The sequence below is a fragment of the Peromyscus maniculatus genome, chromosome 8, assembly GCF_049852395.1.
Source record: "Peromyscus maniculatus bairdii isolate BWxNUB_F1_BW_parent chromosome 8, HU_Pman_BW_mat_3.1, whole genome shotgun sequence".
In the NCBI taxonomy this organism is placed as follows: domain Eukaryota; kingdom Metazoa; phylum Chordata; class Mammalia; order Rodentia; family Cricetidae; genus Peromyscus; species Peromyscus maniculatus.
This window is the reverse complement of record NC_134859.1, coordinates 88,524,607-88,544,476: the sequence shown is the minus strand read 5'-3', so window position 1 is coordinate 88,544,476 and position 19,870 is coordinate 88,524,607. Positions and strand designations below refer to the sequence as shown.

The following is a 19,870-nucleotide window of genomic DNA, read 5'->3' as shown; positions in this document are numbered from 1 at the left end:
GGCAGAGGCAGGAGGATTTCTGTGAGTTCAAGGCCAGCCTGGTCTACATAGTGAGTTCCAAGACAGCTACACAGAGAAACCCTATCTCAGAAAACAAACAAAAAGCCAGTGGATTGGGGCTGGAGAGATGGCTCAGCAGTTAAAAGAATTTGTTGCTCTTGAGGAAGACCTGGATTTGGTTCCCAGCACCAAAAGGGATCTGAAATCCTCTTCTGTCTTCTGTGAGCACCAGGCATGCCTGTGTTGCATATACGTACATATAAGCAAAACATTTATACACTTAAAACTTTCTTTAATGTAAAATTTTAAAAAGTATGGTTAGTGGATTGATTTCTACTCCCAAGATATATTAATTAAGAATGTATTTTCTCATGATAATTCCATTTTTAAGTACCTTGTTATTTTGTATATTTCAGCTGCTTGTGAGTTTTCTGAGGACATAACAGATATTGAACAGGATCAATGCAGTAATAAAGATTTGAACCCCATTGAGAATCATGCAACTGAAAGGCATCCAGAAAAATGTCAGGGTATTCCTGTTTCAAACTTACATGTGGAGCCATGTGGCACGGATATTCATGCCAGCTCATTACAGCAGGAGAAGAGCAGTTTATTACTCGCTGAAGACAGAATGAATGTAGAAAAGGCTGAATTCTGTAATAAAAGCAAACAGTCTGGCTTAGCAAGGAGCCAACAGAACAGATGGGCTGAGAGTAAAGAAACATGTAATGATAGGCAGATTCCCAGCACTGAGAAAAAGGTAGATCTGGATGCTGAGTCCCTCTGTGGGAGGAAGAAATGGAATAATCAGGAAAGTCTGTGCCCTGAGAATGCTAGAGCTACCCAAGATGTTCCTTGGACGACACGAAATAGCAGCATTCAGAAAGTTAACGAGTGGTTCTCCAAGACTGGTGGAACGTTAGCTCCTGACGGCACTTCAGACAGGAGGCGGCAGGCAAATGCTGAAGCAGCTGCTGTGCTCGAAGTTTCCAATGAAGTAGATGGGTGTTCCAGTTCTTTAAAGGAAACAGACTTCGTGGCCTCTGATCCCCATAATGCTTTAATGTATAAGAGCAAAAGAGACTTCTCCAAACCAGTAGAGAATGATATCAAAGATAAAATATTTGGGAAGACATATCAGAGAAAGGGAGGCCTCCCTCACTTGAACCATGTAACTGAAATTCTAGGCACATATACTACAGAACCACAGATAACACAAGCGAACCCCTTCACAAATAAATTAAAACGTAAAAGGAGAACTACATGCCTTCAGCCTGAGGATTTTATCAAGAAAGCAGATTTAACAGTTATTCCAAAGACTCCTGAAAATATAAATCAGGGAACTGACCAAATGGAGCCGAATGGCCAAGTGGTGGGTATTACCAGTAATGGTCATGAGAACGAGTCAAAAGGCAGTAATCTTCAGAAAGAGAGAAATGCTAATCCAGTAAAATCACTGGGAAAAGAGCCTGTTTTCACAACTAAAGCCAAAGCTATAAGCAACAGTGTAAGTGATTTGGAGCTAGAATTAAACGTCCGCGATTCAAAAGCTCCGAAGAAAAATAGGCTGAGGAGGAAATCTTCCACCAAATGTGTTCTTGCACTTGAACCAGTCAGTGGGAATCCCAGCCCACCTACTTGTACCGAATTTCAAATTGATAGTTGTAGTAGCGGTGAAGAAACAAGGAAAAACAATTCCAGCCAAAGGCCAATCAGGCATATTAGAAAGCCTCAGCTCACAGTGGACACAGAACCTGCAGCAGATGCCAAGAAGAATAATGAGCCAAATGAACAAATAAGGAAGAGAAGGGCCAGTGATGCTTTCCCAGAAGAGAAACTAACAAACACACCTGGTTTATTAAATAACTGTCCACGTTCTAATGAACCTCAAGGGCCTGTCAGTCCTCGCCCTCAGAGCAAAGAAGTAGAGAAACGTGAACTAAGCCAAATGCCTGACAGTACCAAAGACCTGAAGGATCTGGTGCTGGGTGGAGAGCAAGGTTTACCTACTGAGAGATCTGAGGAGAGTACCAGCGTTTCACTGGTCCCTGACACTGATGATGACATGCAGAACAGTATGTCATTACTGGAAGCTAACACTGCCAGATATGCAAAAACAGGATCAGGTCAGTGCATGACTCAGTTTGTAGCAAGTGAAAACCCCAAGGAACTGGTCCACGGTTCTAAAGATGCTGGAAGCAGCACTGAGGGCTTCCAGCATCCACTGAGACACGGACTTAGCCACATTCAGGAGACAGAAATGGAAGAGAGTGAACTTGATACTCAGTATTTACAGAATACATTTCAAGTTCCAAAGCGTCAGTCATTTACTTTATTTTCCAAACCAAGAGATCCCCAAAAGGAGGGTGTAACAGCCTGTGCTTCCTCCATGTCCTTAAGGGAAGTGAGTGCAAAAGTGACTTCTGAAGGTGAACAACAAGAAGAAAATCGGGGACATGAAGAATCTGAAATCAGTTGTGGACAGGCAGTGACTGCCACAGTGAGTGTACCTCTGCTTCATCAGGAAGGTAAGCCAGGCACCGATCCAGTGCGTGCTGGAGTGTCCAGGCCTTGTCCATCATCTCAGTACAGAAGCAATGAAAACGATCTCAGCACTGCGGGTGACCCCAGAATTCCACAAAACTCACGTCTTCAACAATCAGTTTCTCCCATCATGTCCTTTATGAAGACTGACCATAGGAAAACTCTGTCAGAGGGACAATTTGAGAAACATACATTGTCAACTGAAAAGGCCATGGGAAATGAGACAGTTGTTCAAAGTAAAAAACACACAGTTAGCCAAAACAACAGGAAAAATGCTTGTCAAGAAGCCAGCTCAGGCAGTATTAATGAAGTATGTTCCAGTGGTGAAAACTTCCAAGGACAGCTAGGTAGAAGCGGAGGGACTAAGTTAAACACTGTGCTTCCGTTAGGTCTTATGCAATCTGGAATCTGTAAGCAAAGTTTTCCTGTGAGTGATTATGAAAATCTTAAAATAAAAAAGCAGGGAGGTAAGAGTCTTGGTGCAGACTCCTCTCCGTGTCTGTTCGCCGATAAGCTCGAACAACCTCTGGGGAGTGGTAATGGTTTTCAGGTTTGTTCTGAGACACCTGATGACCTGTTGGATGATGTTGAAATGCAGGAAAACACTAGCTTCGGTGAGGGTGACATCCTGGAGAAGTCTGCTGTTTTTAATGGAAGTGTCCAGAGAAGAGAGTTGAGCAGGAGCCCTAGCCCTTTAACCCATGCGTCGCTGATTCGGAGTCTCCGTAGAGGGTCTAGGAAATTAGAGGACTCAGAAGAGAGTGAATGTGAGGATGAAGATCTTCCCAGCTTCCAGCACTTGCTTGGCAGAGTAAGCACTACACCTGACCTTACCAGACTGAGCAGTGTCGGGACACAGCATCTGTCCGAGAAGGCCGCGGGGACCCAGGCACCGGGGAAGCGCACCATCAGTGCTGACAGTAGCGAGGTGATCTTGGTAGAGGATTCCCAGGAACATCCCCTTGGTGAGGACCCAAAATGCTCTGGCAGCCTGTTCTCCTCCCAGCACAGTGCCGTACAAGACAGTGCCGTACAAGACTCGGCTGCAAACGCAGCCTCCCAGGACCCCTTGTTTAATCCTCCCTCCAAACAGATGAGTCACCAGTCTGAGAACGAGCAAGTTTTTCCAAGTGACAAGGAATTGATTTCAGATGAGGAAATGGGAGCTTGCCTAGAAGAAGACAGTGATCAAGAAGAGGATATTATAATCCCAGATTCAGGTAGTGGTGTTTGTGGGCATCAGTCTAAAGAAGTGAGCTGAGTGGTTACGCCTTTTGAGGGTACACGAGTTTCCAAGTACAGTCCTTTTCCTTAAGTCAAAAGTCCATCCTGGACCTGGAGAGATGAGATGGGTGGTTAAGAACAGGCACTCTTTGGTCTTGGTGGAGGGCCTGGGGAGATGGCTCAGCTCTTATAAGCACTGGCTGCTCTTCCCAGAGGACCCAAGCTCAATTCCCAGCACCCACATAGCAGCTCGGAGTTTTCTGTCACTTCCATTCCAGGAGATCCAGCACCCTCATATAGATATACATGCAGGCAAAACACCAAAAAATAAATAAATACATAAAAAGGGAAAAAAAGAATAGGTACTCTCTTGCAGTAAATCTAAGTTTGGTTCCCAGCATCCATGTCAGGTGACTACCTGTAACTCCAGCTCCAGGGGGTGATCTAATGCCTCTGGCTTCCACAGGTACCTGCTGTGTTCACATATAAGTAACCTACAAAGACACACAGCATACACATAATTAAAAATTGTAAAAAATAAAATCTGGGTTTTTTTGTTTTTTTTTTTTAATGACTTCATGCAGCCAGAATATCTGATAGGAAGAACTTGAATGACTTAATTGCTTCTGGTTTTTATTGTAGAATTTTTCTGATTTGTTTGTGTTTTCTTAAGACATGATCTCTGTGTAGCCCTGGCTGGCCTGGAGCAGAGATCTGCCCGCCTTTGCCTCCCCAAATCTGGGATTAAATGCATTCCTCACCACACCCAGCCTGTTGTAGGAATTCTGCCAGGAAATGAGCATCCTGAATTTGGTCGTTTGTATGACGTGGAAGTGAGACAAGTGCTGTGAAAAGGACGGACAGACAGACACTGCAGGCGCAGAGTTCATGCGCTGCTCCACACCACTGACTTCCCTGTCGTTTCAGGTGAAGCGGCTTCTGGGTACGAGAGTGAAACCAACCTTTCTGAAGATGGCTCCCAGAGTGAGATTTTAACCACGCAGGTAAGAAGCATTCGCATATTGGTGGTGTCCTTTGTATATGGTGGTATGAACCCTACAGCTTATGGCTGCTAATGTCACGTCTGGATTAATGGCCTAACAGTTGTGCGTGATGCCTTGTAAAGTCAAATGGGATTTTTTTTTTTTTTAGAATACCCTGGTGGAACTTGATACCTTTAATAGCTTTGATACTGTCTAACTCACTATAAAACACTGAATACTAACTTTAAAACAGGGTTTCTCTGTGTAGCCCTGGCTATCCTGGAACTCACTCTGTAGACCAGGCTGGCCTCACAGCGATCCGCCTGCCTCTGCTGGGATTAAAAGCCAGATCTTTAAAACCTACTTGCCCCATAGCAAAATTATATGGAAGCATTATTGTGTCAAGAGGGATATATTTATTCTCAGAACCAAATTAAAACGTACAGGACTGCCTTTCCACTAGAGATCATCTTGCCTTTCACTGTGTTGTGGGTATTTCCTCTTATTTTTGTTGTTTATAGTCTAGTTGCTTGTTGGTGATATGTCGTCTCTTCCTCATTAGAAAAGAACGTACGTGGTATTAATTCCTGAACCTGGTAAGGGACTGGTGACTGGTGATGTTTGTAAGGGACAGCAGTTTCCTTAAATCTGCAGCATTTGGTTGTGTGAATGCTTCTGTCCCTGAGGCAGGACAGTCTCTCTGAAGAGCATTATCTTTCTCACAGCCAGAACCTGGCGCTGTCACCTAGTTTTCCTTTTGTAAAAGTGACACCAAAATTTTCCAAACTACTGTCCCAACCTTGGATTCATCTAAGTCTCTCTTTCCTGTGTTTATCTGTCACTGGCTGGGCCACTTCCTAGGGTTCCCTCTGTGTCCCTGCACAGGTCCGATGCAGAGTACACAACGGTTCTGGCATGAGACTGGTCAGAGGTCTCCGTACCTGACTGTATGTTTCACGTGATTTGCTTATCTACCTTGAATTGTGATCGTGTATGGGTGTGTCTGCCACCAGGGTGAATGTGTGGAGGTCAGGTGGCACCTTATGGAAGCTGTTCTGGGCATCAAATCAGGTCCTCACGTGTGGTGGCAGGTGCTTTTATGCTCTGGGCCACCTTACTGGTCCAGCAGGTATACTGTTAAGATGGAGTTATTTGGAACCTTTTGAATCATCCTGATGTAGCTTTGGCTTTCTCTCCTGAAGCGTAAATGTGCTTTTAGCTGCCAGCATAGGAGTTATTTTTCTTCTCTTCCTAAAAAGTACTAAATTAAGTGAAACTGGGAATTCATAGTATTCCTAAAATCATTCTTGTTGTCATCAAAAACTCAGAAAAGGAGCCAGGCATGGTAACACACCCCATTAGTCCCAGTACTCCAGAGGCAGAGGCAGGTGAATCTCTGTGAGTTCCAGGTCATCCTGGTTTGTGTTGTGAGCTCCAGGCCAGCCAGGGCTGCAAAGTAAGATCCTGCCTCAAAAAACAAACAAACAAATAAATATTAAGTAATGTTCTATATACTAATATTGTTATTTACCTTTTATGGTGTCATTAAAATTTGACAGTGACTTTTTTATCTTATTCTATTAATTGTACTAGGAATTGTGTATTCCAGGCTAGCACTATACAATGGAGCTACCTCCCCAACCTCGATGACTGTATTGGGGTCAGGGGTGTTTTTATTTGTTAAGACAGCGTCTTACTTCGTTATATCTAAGGCTGGCTTTGAACTTGAGGTCCTCCTGCCTCTACATCTTGAATGCTGGAACTACAGGAGTTCACCATGATGTCTGGCGTCTTTTTAGTTACTGTATGGCTTTCTATTGTTTGAGTGTATAATGATTGATTTGCCCCTTTGCTGCCTATTAAGGTCTGGGCTAAGAGGCACCATTGCTATTAGGCACAGCACTCTAGTAGACATCCTGATTGCCAGATACCACATCTTGATGATTTTTGGTGTATGATACATGGTGTCCTACTATTCTTTAGAATGATTAAGCCAGCCTGTGCTTCTAGCTTCTGTAGTATTTGGAGTTCCCACTTTCCTATACCTCTGCCAACACTAGGTGGTGTCCAGTTTTTAAGTCTTTTAAACTCTTGGCATTGCTGTGAGGATGACAAATAGAGAGGACTTGGCTCCTACAGACCGTTCTCTGTTCAGAGTAAATCCTAGGCCTGAAGCCTGTGGAAGTTGGGAGGAAACCATTGAGGCAACTGTCCATTGTGTGCCTTGTTTATCACTCAAATTCTCTACTTTTGCAAGATTGCCATATTGATCAGAAAGATTAAAAGACTTTAGAAGTCTTCTCTATGTTCAATTCCTCTGATCCTTCCTGGATGTAGATTTGGGGCTCTATCAATATGTCTGTCACCTAATTCTGTCCCTTGGCTGTTTGTTTTTTAGGTTCCAGCTTTTTGTTCCATCTGTCTTAGACATACTGTATTATATTTGACATTCAATAAACTACTTCGTTGTTTCTTGTATCTCTGATCTTATTCCCAGAAATATGTTTATTATTTGTTCAGTATTCATTTTTTAAAGTGTTTTTATCAAGTATCTATTCAAAACAGGTAACTTTAATCTGGACTAGTACAAACAAGCAAAATGATTGAAATGGGACCTTTCCCCTCTGTTTATATAGAGCTGAGGAGTAATAGATGGTAGATGATACCTAATCTGGTATCATTAATATACCTTTTTGATGCTTATTGTGTGCGTGTGTATACATATTCCACGGCAGGCAGGTGCAATGTAAGATTGTCTTCCCCCATCATGTGGGTCCCAGGGATGGAACTCAAGTCATTAGGCTTGGTGGCAGGTACCTCTACCCACTGAGCCATCTTGCCAGCCTTCCTACCCCCAAAGACTAATTCATCCATTTATTCATTTCTGCATTAAATGTTTGCTAAGAACTTATTCTCTACTAGACAGTGGAGTCGGGCATGTTATTGCACACCTTGTACACCCATAACCTTAGCATTCCCGGCCCGAGGAAAGCTTAGGAAGGGGAATCTCAAGTTTCAAGCTAGCCTGAGATACATAGGCACAAAACAATAAACAAGGGAAAGTTCCTCCCATCCAGGAAGTTGTGTGTTCCCTGAGAATACCGATGCATTGGCAGCCTGAGCCAAGTCATGGGGCATACTGTCGACCTGATAGACAGTTGGTGGGGACGCCCAATGAAGACTTCTAAGCTAGGCTTTGAAAGAAGAGTTTACCAGGTGGGAAAAGAGGGGCGGCAGCAACTGAGGCAAAGATAGAAGCGTGGAAGGCCTGGCCATCACTGACTAGTCCTGTGTCTCTAGAAAACTAGGCTTGTGGAAATGCTCAAAGGAAATGACAGATAAGATCAAGGTGTGGGTGGACTTCTGAATGGTATGTTTAGGAATTTGGACTTTGTCCTGAGGGCAGCAAAGACTAACAGTTGTTTAATGTTCAAAAATACTAACTTATTACCTGAGCTGTATTCTGCCACTTAAGGCCCTTTTGCACAAAAGAGACTTGATAAACATGGCTCTTAGGAAACTTTGGCAGTGTCGCAGCCATATTGAAGTGTGAGAGTAGCATTGTGGGAATAGAACTGAAGAAGAGCGCACATTAAAGAGGCAGTTCAGAACTGGAATCGGTAGACTTGGTAACCTGCCGGCTCTGTCCTCTCTCCTGCAGCTGAGCAGTTACCTGTAGTGGAATTTCTCTAAGTTACACGTTTATTCCTGCGGGGACACCCAAAAGCAGGACCCTGCAACCATGCTCCGATTGCCTTTCCCCTGATTTTCTGGAGTTTAATGGCCGCCTGGAGGTTAGATGGGATGGTGGTGGGTGCTGACTAATTCAGCTTTTAAAGCATTGGTCTGATGTCTGTGTAGGGCCTTGGCCAGGGCTGCATCAGTGATGTCAGTACTAGCAGGTACCACGTGGTGGCATTGGCGTCACTGCAGATGTTGGCAGCAATACAATCTCAGCCAGAGTAGCAGTGGGAACCTTTGTAAAGCTAGAAATACAGTTTTGTTGTTTTGTGGTCATAAAATCCTCCTGAAAACTGTGAATTTAGGGTAGCTGTAGAAAGAAAATGACTTGCTTTTAATGAAGAGCAAAGTCGTTTTCAAGGGTCAGAAGAAAGGAACAGAAGGTGAAACAGATTCCATCTCCCTCGAAGCTGAAAACAGCAGCAACATTCCTTCTAAAAGTGGTGAAGAAACATATATTTTGGAAAATTCCTTTTATGCCTATGTTCTTTGCTTGTTAAATCCTTAGATTTGCTAAATTGTTTGTGACAGGGTCTCACTGTAGCCCTGGCCAACCTGAAACTCCCTATGTAGACCAGGCTGTCGGGAGGGCTGGGGAGCAGTGGCCACATGGGGCAAGAAAAAATAGTAGCTGTTGTTACAAGCTTTCTAGACTGTCGTAGGAAATTCTTCAACACTTCATCCATTTAAAAAGTAAATACACTTGGAGCTGAGTACAGCGTCATGCACCTCTACTCTCGGCTACAAGTATTCTAAAAATAAAATATAAAAAATACATCAGGGGCCCAAAAGATGGCTCAGCAATTAAGAGCACTTGCTGCTCTTATGGAAGACCTGGGTTCTGTTCCCAGCACCCATATGATGGCTCACAACTCTTATTCTAGTAGATACATTGCCTTCTTGTGACCTCTGAGAGTTCCAGGCATACATGTGCAGACAAAACATCTGTACACAGTTTTGTTTTTGAGACAGGATTTCTCTGCATAGCCCTGGCTATCCTGGAACTCACTTGGTAGCCCAGGCTGGCCTCAAACTCACAGACATCCACCTGCCTCTGCCTCCTGAGTGCTGGGATTAAAGGTGTGTGACACCACTAACTGACCATTAAAGAATTTTTTAAAAAATAAATCACACATTTCTTTTGTGAACTAATCTTACAGTATCAAATCTTTGAAGCATAGCTTATGTAAGATGTTAATAGATTCTTGCAAATTTTAAGCCTAAAGTACTGTTACTGTTTTTTGATTTTCTCTTTTCTTTCATCTTTAAAAGAAAATATTGAGCTACAATGAAGCAAGACTATTTGGGAGTGTTGGAGGATGCGCCCTCCTCCAACATCATTTTGAAATAATTTCAAGGTCATTAACCACACAAGTATGGTTGGATTAAAAAATATTCAACCAGAACCCCTAATTCCGTACTAGGTGATTTCAGTTCTCGTGCTAAAATTAGTTGATATTAACCCTTGGTGTTCTTGGTTTTACAGCAGAGGGCCACCATGAAAGATAACTTGATAAAGCTCCGGCAGGAGATGGCCCAGCTGGAAGCCGTGCTAGAGCAGCAGGGGAACCAGCCTTCTGGCCACTCTTCGCCCCTCATCGCCGACCCTTGTGCCCCCGAAGACCCGCCAGATCCGGAGCAGAACATCCCAGGAACAGGTCTGTAATACCAAGCAAATGCCAGCATCATAAGGAAATTTTTTCCCTCCCTTCACCCTTTATTTCCTTCAGAAAGTGAGGACTGAGTTCCGACCTTGTGTGATCTCTGCTCAGCATGTATTTACTGAGTTGCTCCATGAGTAATTTGGGAGCCTTATTGCCAGCCCCTGCTCACAAGTGATGTTCCATTTTTAGGAACCCAAGATAATCATTCATTCCTGTCCTTCTCTGCGTGTTTACAAGGTGGTGCTATGGAGACCCCAGAGGAGATAGAAACAGTTCTTGTTCTTAGTTGTTGGGGAGGTTGGTTATAGGTAACCCCGTAATTTCAGAATGCTAGGAGAAAATAAGAATCATTGAGCTGTACTTCTTATAATGTTAGCTCACAAAGCAGAGACCTGTTTCGTGTGTTTTCTTGTTTGAAGGAAGAGATCTCTGATTTCAGGAGCTGCCCCTTGAGTTCTCAGTTGGGGAGCGGGCTTTGCTAGAGCTTGTTTGACATCCCAGAACTTGGGGTGTGGAGGCAGAGGAGTCAGGAATTAAGGAAGCTTTCAATTACAGTGTCTGGTGGGACACCACAGGAGGAGTTGGTGCTTAGGGACTGACCAAGGTGGTGAACCCTTCTGGAGTTTCTTCCCAAGCCTCAGGGTCCCACCTGACTTGGTGCTCCATTTCCTCCTCCAGCACTTCCTCCACTGTCCTCTGGGGGCCCTAAGGCCTCCCGTGACTCTTTCTAGGGACTCAAGTCTGTTCATTATTCAGTGTAGTGACCTTGGTCTCCACTTGTGCCTTGTAATATTTTTATGTTCAGAAAGAAAGAGTAGCTCATGCAAGGGAAGCTGGGAACTCTGTTGCTATGGCACTGAATCAAAAATGTATCTCCTTAAATACTGTCTTTGTAACTGCATCTTCATTTAGTTCATCCCCAGATAATGAAGCCCAGAGTCCCGTCCCCGATACAGTTATCTTTGGGGTACTGTCAACTGTTTTATTGTGAAAATAGACGAGACTTTCAGTTCTGATGCACAAGATAAGAATTGTTACTGTCTGGCGTTCAGTATCTGCCTAGACCTACTGCCTCGTATTTGGCATACATGTTTGTTGTCATCATCCCCCCCCCCCCACACACACACACACACTGAATATCTGTAGATAAAATGTTGCTTTGTGAAAAAATTAAAAATGTTTCTTTGTGGCTCCTTTCTAAAATACTGTCAATACCAACTTGAGTTTTGAGCCTTTCTGTCCTTAGGATGATGCATTAAGAAAAACTCGATTTCTTTTTCCTTTTCCTTTTAAATATCTTTAGTCACAGAACTCAAAAAGGCAGATGCAGGAGGATCTCTGTGAGTTCAAGGCCAGTCTGACTCACATAGTGAGCTCTAGGATCTAGGACAGGACTACATAGAGAGATTCTGTCTCAAAAGCACACAGACAAAAAGATACTTTTAATGTAGACTTAAGCACTAGAGGTAAGAAGGTTTACGGAAAAGGTAAGGTGATCTAATGGAGCATTCCCAGAGGCTCCTTGCACCAGGGTGGTTTGTTCCTGATGCTACTTTAACGTTATCAAAATCGTTTATTTGGTGAATGTGATGTATGTGTGTGTAGTGTATGTGCACGTATGTGTGCAGGTATGCACACATGGGTGTCCTCTCACTTCTCTGAGGTTGTGTCTTTCCCTAAATCTGTAGTTTGCATTCGTTTTGGGCCTGGCTGGAAGCCAGCAAGCCCCAGCAATCCTTATGTCTGTGCCCCCAACCTTTCCCCCAGCACTGGGTCTCAGATGCACATGAGACCACTCTGAGCACATAACATGGGTCTTCATGGTTTCACAGAAGCACTCTTACCCACTGAGCCATCTCAGCCAACCCGTCCCCCTTTTTGTGAGACAGGTCTCCTAAATCCCGGGCTCATCTCTAACCCACTGTGTGACTAAATAAGCTTGACCTGCTGATGCTTTTTCCACCACTAGCCAAGTGTTAAAATTATGTATGCGTGAGCACTACCATGCTTGTTTACGCAGTGCTGGGGCTCGAACCCAGGGATTCATGAATACTAGGTACGCACTCTACCAAGTTACATTCCTAGACCATCATCATTCTTTTCTGAAAACTAAAAAACCAACATTGGTACATTACTTTTAGCTAGTGACTATTTAAATTTATATACTAATTCTTTTTTGAAATTTGTTTAATGTGTATGGTATGTTGTCTGTGCACTGTGTACACACCTGGTGCCCACGGAGGCCAGAAGAGGATGTCTCTGGATCCCTTGGAACTGCAGTTAAAGACAGTTGTAAGCCGCCATGTATGTGCTGGGAATTGAACCTGGGGCTTCTAGAAGAGCAACCGTTACTCCTAAATTCTGAGCCATCTCTCCAGCCACTGCTTATATTATTTTTAAGATTTTGTATTCCTTTTTCATTTTCATTCTCATTGTATGTATGCATGTTTGTGTGTGTGAGCACACACACGTGTTGGTGTGTGGAGGCCAGAGGTTGGTGTTGGTCATTCTCCATGGCTCTTGCACTTTAACCCATTGGCGTTGGGTCTCTCAGTCAACCCCGGGATCTGCTGTCACGGCAAGTCTCCCTAGGTAGCTTGTTCTCAGGATCCTTTGTCTCTGCTGGCCTAAGCTGGAGTTACATGTGACTGTCAGGCCCAGCGGCACTTATGTCAGTTTTGGGGATCCAAACTCTGGTCCTCAGACGTGCATAGCAAGCATTTTAATCACTGAGCCATCTCACCAGCCCGTGACCGAGTATACTTAAGGATGATGAAAGCCCCTTCCCTGGGGTCTTAAAATCAGTGCCCTGCTCTTCTGCATAGATCTTCCTGTTTGTCTAAGGTTTATTCCACAACCTGCATAATATTAGTGAACAAATTTATACATGCCCAGTATAAATTACTTCTCTCTGTAGATTTGGTTCTTACGTGACAGGCACGCACACACATTCCCTGGCATTCAGAGGCAAACAGCATTTGTGAGAACGTGGCCCGTTGTGGTAGAAGTGATTTTCAGAGAAATCCAAGCTCTTCTAGCTGCAGTGTGTTTACTCCTAGAAACACTTGTTCAGTTTTCTGGGATCCTTCCTTTTAAAGCTGAATGAGTTGGGATTAACTGAGACAAATGGCTTCTGTACCCTGTTCGTGTGCATTGTGGCAGGGGGTGTGTTGTTTTGTTTCCCTGAGCAGGATTTTACTGTGGAACCCTGACTGACCTGGAACTCACTCTGGATATTCCTGCCTCTGACACCAGGCCTGATCACCAGTCTTTTTAGTGGATAGAAGATACTCTAAGTGCATTTATGTATGGATGTGTGGGGTGTTTTGTTTTGTTTTTCAAGACAGGGTTTCTCTGTGTAAAAGAGTCCTGGCTTCCTGGAGCTTGCTTTGCAGACCAGGCTGGCCTCAAACTCACAGAGATCCACCTGTCTCTGCCTCCCGAGTGCTGGGATTAAAGGCGTGCGCCACCATGCCTGGCTCTGTATTTAAGTATTTTGTATGTATGACTGTTTTGCCTGCATGTGTGTATATGTACTAAGTGTGTGCCTGGTATCCACAGAGGTCAGAAGAGGGCATCGGATCCCCTGGAACTGAAGTTACAAATGGCTGTGGGACCCACATGAGCATCATGTAGGTGCTGGGAACCAAATCCAAGTCCTCTGCAAGGGCAACATGTACTCTTAACCACTCTTCCTTCAGTTTTGAACTAATTGTTTTTGATGTCTAAATATTTACTGTGCCGTCACACTTTTAATTCCAATGCCTTTTTTTTCCAGGGGGAGGGTGTCTTTTAGACAGGTTCTCTGTAGTCTGTCCAAGGACTCCCTCTGTAGACCAGGCTGACCTCTAACTCACAGAAACCTCCCTGCCTCTCCCAAGTGCTGATGTTAAACACGGTCCCTGGGTGGGTGGATGTGTGGGTTGGTTGGTTTTTGAGATGAGGTCTCCCTGTGTAGCCTTGGCTGGCCTAGAACTCACAGAGCTTCCTCTGTCTCTCCTGTCAAGTGCTAGGATAAAAGGTGTGCACCATCACACCTAGATTCCAGTGATTTTTTAATGGGATAGAAGATGTTTAATTTTCAGTTAATTAATGTTTAAATATTTCTTCTGCTGTGCACGTGCCTTTAATTCCCAGCCCTTAGGGGGCAGAGGCAAGCAGATCTGTAAGTTTACTGCCAGCCTGGTCTCCAGAATGAGTTCATTTTTTCCTTTAAGCCATTTTATCAAAGGGAATAGCACATGCCAGACCTTGCCTTGGGTCTGTTAGATCTTCCCATTCCTGTGCCTTTCCTTATTAACTCCTTATATTACCCAAGATACCTCATCAGCCAGCACCTTGAGGATGTGTACGCCAGCGCATGTGCTTTTGTTGGTGGGCTTAGTTTTTGTTGTTTGTTTCCCAGTAATTGAAGATGTGAGGCAAATGTCATCTCATCTGACTCTTTGCTGCTCCCCCCATGTGTTCAAGTTTCAGCCTGTATCTTGTGCAGTCTTTGATGGAAGACAGAGCAGGAGATGTGCCTTGTGCTTCCCAGTACTTTTGCTTTCCTGTTAGCAGAGGAGATTTGGGCAGAATTCTGTTCTCTTCCAAGATAAGAATACATTATATATTCTTGCTTTCTTATCACCCAGGGCCAAAAATGAAAGACACATGCTTTGTTTTCAGCCTGTGGTGATTGAATAACTCCATTTACCAAGTCTTAAAGTTCCTTCCCTTATTCTTACTATTTTATAATTATTTCGTTCTACCTGGTGCTGGCATTTGTCTGTTGAACTACTTGTATCGGTTCATTTTTATCTACTATATTTGTTTAATTATAGTTCAGTGGGTGGACTGCCTGGCTGACATGCGTGAAGCCTTTGGTCCAATGTGGTACAGACAGCCAGATGTGCTGGCACACAGCTGGCAGCCTGCCCTTGAGCGAGCGGTACAGGCAGGAAGAGGAGAAGCTCGGTGTTGCCCTTGTCTGTGCGGTTCTGCCTCTGTCACTTGTTCTGGCACATGCTGGTAAAGTGCTGCAGAGATGGAGGCAGGAGGGTCATGAGAGTCCCGTCACACACACACACAAAGAGAAAAGAACCAGTCTGATTGTCACAGATGGCTGCTTTTAAAGCCAAATCAATAACCTTACCTAAATTAAGACCATCGGAACCAATAAGTAAAATAGATTTTTCTCATTCCATTTAAAGCAATTTTAACTTCAAAGAACATTAATGAGAATCCTGTAAGCCGGAATCCAGTGTGCATTTCTGCTGACAAGTTCCAACCACAACCTCCAGATAGTTCCACCAGTAAAAATAAAGAGACAAGAGTGGGAAGGTAAGAAATATCAGTCTGTGGCGTCTAAGTGACATCTTTGTTTACACTGAACTCCTTCCTGAGGCTGGGGAGATGACACAGTCAGTAATGTCTTTTTCATGCAAACAAAAGGACCTGAGTTCAGATCCCTAGAACCCACCTGCAAGTTATTTGTGGTGCACATACCTGTAATCCCTGGGATTCCTGGGGCAGGGGCAGAGACAGGCCGATCCTGGGTGCAGTGAGCTCTGGATTCAGTGAGAGAGGGATAGATGGCCATAGAGGTAGACTCCTGATGGGTAGACATCCTCTGGCCTCCACACTCACCCACCCATGCAAGCATACCCACACACATGCAAGCACAACCATATGCATGCCTACACCCATACAAAAAAGTGCCAGGAGCAGTAACACAAGCCTGTCATCACAGCTCTGGGGACACAACAGCACTAAAGACAGTCAGTTTATCTAAATTGGTTAGCTCCTAAAAATCAAATTGGATGCTCAGTGTCAATTTCTGGCTTCTACCTGTATCCTTACGTATACAATGTTTCTTCCATCCTTTCTGGGGTTTTTATTTGTTTGTTTGTTTGTTTGTTTTCTTTTTTGTTGTGTTTTGGTTGGGGGTTGTTTTTTGAGACAGGGTTACCTGTGCTGGTCTGGAACTTTCTTTGTAGACCAGGCTGGCCTCAAACTTGCAGTGACCCTCCTTCAGCCTTCTGAACACTAGGTGTACACAATTAGAGGCACTAAATAGCCCTGGGTCACATTGCTTTGTTTATTTGGATATAGGCTTTTGGGTGTGTCCAAGGACTAAGCTACAAAACCTAAGCTTTAAGGTCAGACTATAATGCAGCTGAAATCACTATTGCTAAAATATATATATATACAGACTGTCAAGCTAGGCTTCTGAATTCAGGAATTACAGGCAGGTACCACCACACCCTGCTTTTATTTTCAAAAATACTTAAACCTATCAGGACAAACATCTCACCACTCCAGGAAACAAGGGTTCTTGTTTTCTGAATCCCTATTATGCCTATATATTTCTTTGGGGAATGAGGACAGGTTATCAATAATCAAACAAAGCCATCTTTTCCTGGCCCTGGACTTAACTGAGATTTTATTATAAGGTGTGGAGTCCAGGAACTGCAGCCTTTTAAAGCTTTTAGTTTTTAGCAGCAGTTCAGCTAAGATCCATTTGGATGAGGACTCCGAGGCTTCCAGTCTGAGGAAACAGGACCAACTGAGGAATTGGCAAGGTGAGGTAGCTGTGGCTGGTTCTGCTTCTCTGATCTTTCAACATTCACCCCAATACTTGGCTCTGGATTTTTTTTAATTGATAAGACCTTTTAAGATTTGTGCTACAGGGGGCTGGAGAGATGGCTCAGCAGTTAAGAGCATGGCTGCTCTTCCAGAGGTCCTGAGTTCAATTCCCAGCAACCACGTGGTGGCTCACAACCATCTGTAATGAGATCTGGTGCCGTCTTCTGGTATGCAGGCACACATGTAGGCAGAACACTGTATACATAATAAATAAATAAATCTTTAAAAAAAAAAATTTGTGCTACAGGTACTAGCATTATTTGTCTAACAAAAAAATGAAAAAGATCTTTTTCCTTGGGCACTAAAGCTATGTTTGGTTGGCATACTAAGTCATACACACTCAAAAGACTGGAGGAACTGGGGGCTGGAGAGATGGCTCAGAGGTTAAGAGCACTGGCTGCTCTTCCAGAGGACCTGAGTTTAATTCCCAGCAACCACATGGTGGCTCACAACCATCCATAATGAGATCTGGTGCCCTCTTCTGACCTGCAGACAGAACACTGTATACGTAATAAATAAATCGTTAAAAAAAAAAAAAAAAAAAAAAAAAGACTGGAAGAACTTGTTGGGCATATACATATACATATATATTATGTATTCTGCTTGCACATGCCTGCAGGCCAGAAGAGGGCACCAGATCTGTAAGCCACCATGTGGTTGCTGGGAATTGAACTCAGGTCCTCTGGAAGAGCAGCCAGTGCTCTTAACCTCTGAGCCATCTCTCCAGTCCCGGGCACATATATTATTAACATTTAATAGTTTACTTTTTAGGGGTTGTGATGGTGGGGATCAGATGCAGGCTTTCCTATACTTTAAGCAAAGTGCTTTCCCACTGAAGTATGTGCCCACCCCAATAGTTAGCTTTTTTTTATTATTATTAATTTTCATTAATCGCATTTATTTTTGTATGTTGTTTCGAGGGTCTCAGGTAGCTCAGGCTGGGTTTGAACTTACTATGTAGCAAGAGCAACCTTGAACTCCTGCTCTTCTACTTCTACCTCAGGAGGTAGACTTTTAGTCTTCCTGGCTCTTTTTTTTTAATGTATGTTTTGCTCAGATGTATGTCTGTATCATGTGTATCCTGGAACTGGAGTTATGGACAGTTGTGAACTACCATGTGTGTGCTGGGACTCCAATCCAGATCCTCTGCAGGAAGAAGTGCTGTTAACTGCTGAGCCATCTCGCCGGCCCAGCCTCTTGTTTTAGAATGACTTTGGACACTGAAAATTCAGGGAAAGGGGGTAATGCTATAAATAAATTCTTCTCAAATTAGGTGGAAATAAAGTGTAGAGGTGTGAGCCTTGCTCAGTTTTCTGTTTCCATAAGAGGACTAACTCAGATGGAATAGTGTATAGAATCTGAATTAGCATCAATGGATAATTTGGCAAAGGAAAAAAAAAGCTGACATGCTTTTAAACAGCTCCGAGATCTACTGCCTCGGCGCAGCCCTGAGGGGAGGTGTCATATGTCAGCGGTGGCGGGTTGGCAGGCAGCGTGAATCTAGGCTCCTGGGCTGTCGTGTAGGCTTTTTGGCTGGTCATCCCTTATTTCTCTGACAGTGAGATGTTTCACTTACGCTTTGGCTGCCGAGGAGTTATGATAAGGCCTTTCCGGATTGGTGGTGACAGTTTTCCTCTTTCATCCGTCTTTCCAGGCCTTCCTCTTTTAAATCTCCGTCGGCAGGCAATAGGTGCGCCTCCCACAGCCGCTCTGGGAGTCTTCAAAACAGAAGCTTCCAGTCTCAAGAGGAGCTCCTTCAGGTTGTTGAAGCAGAGAAGTCATGTGAACCACACAACTTAACAGGGCCATCTTACTTGCCAAGGCAAGATCTAGGTAATGCTTCATCTTTTTTAATGGAGAAACACTTCGTTTCTATATCCTATATATAAAGTATACTTTTGAAAAATAACATGAGCTACAATCTGAGTTTGCTTGAAAATTATTACAACTGTCAATGAAGGAGACCCCCAACAGTGGGGGCTCCCTCCTAGACCCCGGATTAGGCTCAAACCACACCTAACACCTATTTTCACAGAGAGATCCTTTATTAAGCAGGGAAGAAAGGTTAAAGTGGCTGCTTTCTGACTCAGGCAGAACTCAGCGGCCAATGACCTTGCAGGTGTCGTTCTTGAGAGGAGAGGGAAGGTCTGTGTTAGGATGGGCTGGGATGCTGCGGAAAGGAGGTAGGGACAAGGGAAAGGGGACAGGGCTGTTTGTCCTGGAGGAGAAAGGACTGCTTCTGGATAGAGAACAGACAGACGTGGCACATAGGCAAATGGCGGTTTATAAAGGAAAAACGGGAAGCCCTGTGTTAGGATGAGGTGTTTAATTTTAATTGGGCATGTTGATTGGGTGAACCTAAGGGAGCTTCTGGTTGCTGAACTTCAATACTTCAATAGCTGGACCTTGGTAGTCAGCCTCAGAAGGAGAAAGTAGCTAAATAAGGGAATAGATCTTGGTTTGGTGGCTAGCTTAAGGAATGAAATCTAACAGTTTTTAGCAAGGCAGAGGGGATGGGGAGAAGGGCAAGGCCTGCCAGAGCCACATGCTCAAGTGGGCTGGTGTCCCTTCAGCAAGGTCATTTGCTGCTGTTCTTCTGCCCGAGTCAGAAAGCAGCCACTCTCTGTGAAAAGCCCATAGTGGATTACTAATAGTTTTGAAGGTGATACGTAGGGTCTGGTTGGTTATTATCTACGTGTTTTGCTTCACCTGTTAGAATTGTAAGACCTGGAATAAAGTTAAAGGTCTGTCCTTTACTGGAAAATGAGTCACAACCTGAAGTGAGCTTTTTTTAATGAATATGAATGAACAGCTTTGGCTGTACTAGAACTCACTTTGTAGACCAGGCTGGCCTTGAACTCATAGAGATCAGCCTCCCGAGTGCTGGGATTAAAGGTATGCCCTAGCACTACCTGGCTTCTTTAGTTATTTTACTCAGAGTTTTATTTTTAGAATATAGTTATAAATGTGATATAGTGGTACATGTCTGTAGTTTCAGTTACTTGAGTAGCTGATGCAGGAGGATTGCTTCACCTAGAGTTCAAGGCCAGTTTCATCAGTGACCGTCTGTGTGTGTAAGACCCTATT

The 19,870-nt window shown here is 43.9% G+C and overlaps 1 protein-coding gene across 10 annotated transcripts in view; it reads left to right on the top strand.

Moving 5' to 3' along the window:
• The window catches only part of Brca1 (BRCA1 DNA repair associated), a 76,553-nt gene that overhangs the window by 33,599 nt on the left and 23,084 nt on the right, over positions 1 to 19,870 (top strand). For 6 of the 10 annotated variants that reach the window (XR_013053080.1, XR_013053079.1, XM_042282856.2 and 3 more), the window contains 5 exons: positions 417 to 3,764; positions 4,696 to 4,772; positions 9,979 to 10,150; positions 15,349 to 15,478; positions 18,438 to 18,616. Coding sequence is in view for 8 of the 10 variants with exons in the window: in XM_042282856.2 (XP_042138790.1) it covers positions 417 to 3,764; positions 4,696 to 4,772; positions 9,979 to 10,150; positions 15,349 to 15,478; positions 18,438 to 18,616 (3,906 nt within the window). In the remaining 2 variants the exon portion in view is untranslated. The remainder of the gene's footprint in view (positions 1 to 416; positions 3,765 to 4,695; positions 4,773 to 9,978; positions 10,151 to 15,348; positions 15,479 to 18,437; positions 18,617 to 19,870) is intronic. The other 4 variants (XM_076577669.1, XM_076577668.1, XM_076577667.1 and 1 more) reach the window with 1 other exon arrangement.